This window comes from Diabrotica virgifera, chromosome 7 (genome assembly GCF_917563875.1).
Source record: "Diabrotica virgifera virgifera chromosome 7, PGI_DIABVI_V3a".
In the NCBI taxonomy this organism is placed as follows: Eukaryota; Metazoa; Arthropoda; class Insecta; order Coleoptera; family Chrysomelidae; genus Diabrotica; species Diabrotica virgifera.
Window position 1 is genome coordinate 94,457,279 of NC_065449.1, and position 6,117 is coordinate 94,463,395.

General features: G+C 39.4%; 1 protein-coding gene across 1 annotated transcript in view; it reads right to left on the bottom strand.

Annotated features, from left to right (window-relative positions):
- The window catches only part of LOC114327511 (vacuolar protein sorting-associated protein 11 homolog), a 91,833-nt gene extending 90,397 nt beyond the window's left edge, over positions 1-1,436 (bottom strand). The window contains exons 1-2 of the mRNA XM_028276150.2: positions 1,320-1,436; positions 1,173-1,241 (exon numbers count right to left, since the gene is read on the bottom strand). Of these exons, the coding sequence (XP_028131951.1) occupies positions 1,173-1,241; positions 1,320-1,334 (84 nt within the window). The 5' untranslated portion in view covers positions 1,335-1,436. The remainder of the gene's footprint in view (positions 1-1,172; positions 1,242-1,319) is intronic.
- Positions 1,437-6,117: the final 4,681 nt, after the last annotated feature.

Genomic DNA, 6,117 nt, shown 5'->3' on the forward strand with positions numbered 1-6,117 from the left:
GCCGCGTTTACCTCCTACCACTCTGAATGTAATAGTGGACCTTGCGCCCACACTCGGAGAGTATTGCACTTAAAAATGTCCCAGTCATCGCGGATTATAGAGCTTAAAATCCTCAATATGTTAGTGTAGACATCTCAAAAATGACCAATTTTGAGTTGTCCCTGTATCATTGCCGGAAGCTGATATGTCTACCCAAGATCCAGTACACTTGTTGAAGTTTGAGTCCAAGCTGCTTTCTTTTGGTGAAGATGGCTTCCTCCATGTTAACCTTTTATCTAGATGTATGTCCAGGTATTTAGTTGTACAGTAAAACCTCCGTTAACCGAAACCTTTTTAACCTAAACATCATTTAACCGAAACGGTTGACAGTTACAATAATTTCGTCAATAAAAAGTAAATTTTTATCTCCAAACCGAAACAATTCGATGAAACAACATAAACAATAAAACATTAAGAAATCACCTCATTGTATCTTTTAATACCAGCTTTAATCAAGAATAATATGTAATTTGATACAAGAAGAGTACAAAAAACAATGTTATTTTTAACCAAAATTCTTGTTATCCGAAACAGGCTCCCCCCAATTATTTTGGTTAACGGAGGTTTTACTGTATCTACTTCTACTAATTGGTTGTTGTTTATGTATACTGCTGAACATCTCCCTCTTCACATCGTACTTAAATGTAATTTGGATCGATTTTGTTTCTAACTTTTAGTTTCCATTTTTTTAACCATTTTTCTATTTTATTTAAGCTTATAAGTTATGCGAAGCTCTTTGGGGGTCTGTGTCATCTGCGAATGTTGTGACTCTTGTTAGTCTATGTATTTGTAGGTAGGTCAGCAGTAAAGAACAGGTAAAACAAGGGTCTGAGTTCATTACCTTGTGGTACACCAGATGCTATTTTAAATAGTTCTGAGTGAGCATCTTGTTACTAGTGAAAAGCGATCTGTTAGATACGATGTTATAATCAGATACTATTGATATAGTAGTAGTTTGATATTTTATAAAAAAAAATCAATTTGGCATATTAACTTTACTTGTCTGTGTGTAAGGAAGTGAACGAAATTAAAAGTGTCCAATGCATATGCAATTCGGTTTATTAGAGACTGCATACTACTATTTTACGATAATGTAAATAAATAATCTTATTCAAACAAGCTAATTAACCTACCTTAAACAATTCCTTTATTTTCCCTTCATCAACATTTCCTTTCAGGTTAAAGAAGTGAAATTTCCGCCACTGAAATCATGTTTGTTATTTAAAAATAAAACACATGGAAGACGACATAGTATAACAAGACTAATTATTAGTAATTACCTCTAAAAATGCCATATTTCTTTAAAATTAACATTCACTTTTTTCCAAATATTTACTTTTATACTTTTCCTCCTACAACAAACAACAACTGTCACTCACTGTCAAATTTTGATATTTAAAATTCGTCTACTACAAAGGTTGATGGTCTTGCTCGATAACTTTCTACAACCACCACAAATTAAACAGAAAACGCTGATAATGAAATTAAATCAGTGGAATATGATTTCTATTTTTAAATTATAAGTTTTTGGCATATATCTTACTAGTGACGTCATCCATCAGGGCGCGATGACGTAATCGATGATTTTTTAATGAGAATAGGGGTCGTGTACCAGCTCATTTGAAAGGTTATTCAAATCTCTATATAGTAATATAAACATTAACATCATTGAAAATTACTAAGTTCTCGGGAAGAACCGTGTTGAGAATTTAAAAACCTTGAGACGCTTGAGACCTCAGTGCCACTTGACAGTTCTCCTAGAGAACAAGACACTACCACAGAATAAATTACTGTACGTCACGAGTGAGGCGAGTGGCGAGTAGGCAGATTGAGACCCCGAACTCGAACGGAACCATACCCCTCTTGATAATGGCTCCAAAGAGGGGGGACGAAACGTAGAGTTTTAAATTCTCAACGCGGTTCTTCCCGAGAAACAATATTTATTTGTCAAATAAACATTTTTTCTTGTTTTCTAACAGCAGTAAAATGTATTTTAAATGAAATAAATTACATACATCTTGTTTTTCTCTCAATTAATTTAATTCAAATAATTTTTTTTGGGAACCCTGTATAAATAATTATGTTAATGTTTACATTACTGAATAGAGAATTAAGTAACCCTTTAAATGAGTTAGCACACGACCCCTATTCTTATTAAAAAAAAATGATCGATTACATTATCACACCCACAGGGGCGTCATTTCAAATTCTGGATGGGGGGGGCAAGCATTACATATAGTACAATACATTATACAATACTATAGTAATAAAATTGATGTATTTTTTGTAAATTTCAGTCATTTTCAGGGTCAGGGGGGGCAAATGCCCCTCCTGACCCTGTCAAATGACGCCCCTGCACACCCAGATGGATGACGTCACTAGTATGATATATATATATAATTATGATATGATATATAAAATTGACATATTTCGAGATTTATTTCTAAAATCTCACGAAAAAATGAATGTATTCCAACCTTTACGTGCTCACTGTTTAAGTATATCTCATATATTACACCTCATATAGCTCACTATAGTAATGAGGTTCCGTGTATGCAGGCTCACTCATTCCTATAGTGAGCGATATGAGGTGTAATATATGAGATATAATAATATATATTGTAGACAACAGGAATACACTGTCCGATCAAACTTCTTCTACTCAACTTAACACTAGTTTCCTTTAAATTCATAATTCTTACAGGGACGACATCTCTCACCAAAGCTTTTGCAGTTAGGAACTTGACATTGTCTACATCTTCAACCAACCCTTCTTAAACTTCCTTCTCGGCAGTGTGCATCAAGCCTGGTCATCAAAATTTTCTCACTATTACCGGATACGGTTAAGTACTTAACTTGTAGTTCTTCTTCTTCAGCCTATTATCAAGCTTCAGTATTAGGCTATATAGGCAGTTGCCTAGGGCGGCAAATTATGAGAGGGCGGCAAAAATACTGTACAAAAAAATGGTACATGTTTGAAGGGCAGAATTGTCTAGGGCGTCAATTGACCTAAATGCGGTCCTATTCACTCCTGGACAAAGGCCTCCCCATGAGTTCTCCATTCTTCTTTGTTTTGTGCTGTTTGATGCCAGTTTCTCCCTACTTATGTGGTTTGCGATGTCGATGTCGTCTAGCCATCGTTTTTGTGGTCTTTCTCTACCACGACTGTGCTCGTGTGGTCTCCAATGTACAATGTTTCTCGTCCACCTTTCGATGTTTTGTCGTGCCACGTGTCCTACCCAGTTCCATTTCGTTTGCGCAATTGTTACAATTACATCTTCCACCTTCGTCCTGCTTCGCACGTCCTTATTTCGTATATGTTCCCTTAGGGATATTCCTAACATAGCTCGTTCGATCGCCCTCTGTGTCGTTCTCAATCTATTGGCTGATACCTCTGTATTCAGATTTACGTTATGATTTCCACCGGAGAACGTAATGTTACATTAACAGTTTCTATTTCTATTTCTCGAGGTCGGGAGTTGCCCCTTGGTGTCGACTCGTTCTAGTTTTCCAACTGTTGTATGATCTTACAATTACGTCGAATGTGTCCTACGTCAGCATCGCCACATTTATTTATTTATCGTATGGCATAGATACAACAAGAACACATAATTTAAAAAAAAGTATATAAAACGTTACATGAAGTATCACAAACGAACATCTAATGTATTAATGTAATGTAAAACATTCGGGGGCATTCCTCAATAATGTGACGGACGGTCTGCCGTTGCGCACCACAGTCACACTCAGGAGTAAGTGCCTTTCCCCATCTATGCAAGCTGTCAGCACATCTACCGGTACCTGTTCTTATTCTGTTCAGCGCCGTCCATGTATTGCGGGGCAGTTCAAAGCCTGGCGGTTTCTGATCGATACAGTCCATCTGGTGTGCTTCCTGTGGTGAGTCGCTCTCCCATTGTCTTCTCCAAGCGTTGTTGAGGTCGAAATGTTCCTGATGTAAGGAGGTGGCCCTTAGTAATGGAGGATATCTGGAGCGCAGTCTGTTCATTTCGATATCAAGCTTATCATGGTGGACGGGTAGTTGATGGTTAGCCTCGATTTTTCGATATTCTCTGAGAAGAGAATGACTTCTTCTTAGTTTCGGCGGTGGAATGTGACTCAGAATGGGAAGCCAGTAGTTTGGTGTCGGTCGAATTGTACCTGAGATAATTCGCATTGTCTTGTTCAATTGGGTGTCAATAATCTTCGTGTGTTTGCTATTTAGCCATACCGGCGAAGCATATTCAGCCGCCGAGTATACGAGTCCGAGAGCGGATGATCTGAGTACGGAGGCTGAGGACCCCCATGTGGTGCCACATAGCTTTTGGATTATATTATTTCGCGTCTTCAGTTTTTCTGCCGTTCCCTGTAGGTGTTTCTTAAAACTTAAAGTTCTGTCAAGAGTCACTCCAAGAAATTTTGGTGTTAAGTTATGAGTGAGTAGTCTGTTTTCAAAGTGAACGGAGAGTTTTTTGTTGGCTTGTGCATTATTCAGATGGAAACAGCACACTTCAGTTTTCGTTGCATTGCGCCGTAGCCTTCATTTGCGAAAGTATTCACCCATAACAGCAAGGTCATCCGTCAGTATTGTTTCTGTAACATTTATGTTATTATGTCTTGCTGCAATGGCCCAATGGTCAGCGTAGCCAAATTTTTGCGAAGTTGTCCTAGGTAGGTCCGCGATGTATAGATTAAAGAGTAAGGGTGCCAAAACAGATCCTTGTGGCAGTCCATTGCTGAACTTCATTTGGACACTTCTTAAGTTGCCCATTGTGACGTGAAAAGGTCTGTCGGTGAGCATTCTATCAATGAGTTTGGTTACCCTTTGGCACGGATCAATCATCGCCACAATTCCAACATCTGGGCTCGTGTCTCTTCGACATCCTGTTACGAACTACTTTCCGTATCATTTCCTCCAGACGTTCATCTTTTTGTTCGTTACTTTCTACAATGGTTCGTACTCGATGTCTTCGTGAAGTTTGGCAATAGCAAGCGCGTCTTCTAAAACTTTCGGTCTTGCTAGTCGTAAAGCTTTCTGTAGTTCACTCCTACAACAATTTCTTCCAAAATGCTGTCTGGTCCATCCGGATAAGGATAAGCTAACCGCACCCCACGAGCAACATCTGCTTCAAATTCTTGCAGATTCTCACTTGTTGGTTATATTCTACTTCGTAGAATTAGCTGTAGATGAACATCTTCATAGCGTTTTCCAGACGAGTGAACAAGTGTATTAAGGGCCAAATTGTGTTACTCGGAAGCTTTTGGGGTCGCTGAAGAAGAATACGTCATCAGCATCAGAACTCACCACCTAAGCTCCTGTTGCCCAGTTCACTGCTAAGGCACGTCACCAAGTCATCATCAGGCACTAAATTGATGCAAACAGATTATCCGGCGGTTTTTGGGGTTGCTGAATAATAATACGTCATCAGAACCGACCCCACGCGCCCAAGAAACTCCAGAATATAACATGCCTTAGCAGTGACCTTGGGCACCAGGTGATCCAGCGACCCCAAAAACTGCCTAATAATCTGTTTTCATGCATTTAGTGCCGACAGCCTTCGAAACTCCAGAAGATGACGTCCTTAGCAGTGATCGTAGGCACAAGGTGATCTGGGAGTAGGTTCTGATGGAGTATTCGTGTTCAGAAACCCCTCTGTAATCTGTTTGCATCAATTTAGTACCGAAATCACTCGAAACTCCAAAAAAATGACGTGTCACTAAACACCAGGTGCTCCGGGTGTCGTTCTGATGGCATATTCGTTTTCAGCAACCCCAAAACACCCCCAAGAAATCTGTTTGAATCAATTTAATGCCAAAAACCGTCGAAACTCTAGAAGATGGCGTGCCTTAGCGCCACCAGGTGCTCCGGGTGTAGGTACTAATAGCCTATTCGTGTTCAGCGACTCCAAAAACCTCCAAGTAAACTGTTTGCATCAATAAGCGCCGATAACTCTCGAACTTCCAGATGACGTACCTTCGCAGTTACTCTGGGCACCAGCTGCTCTGTGGGTCGGTTCTGATGGTGTAGTCGTGTTCAGTGACCCCAAAAACGCCCCAGTAACAAAATCGGAACCTTAATAT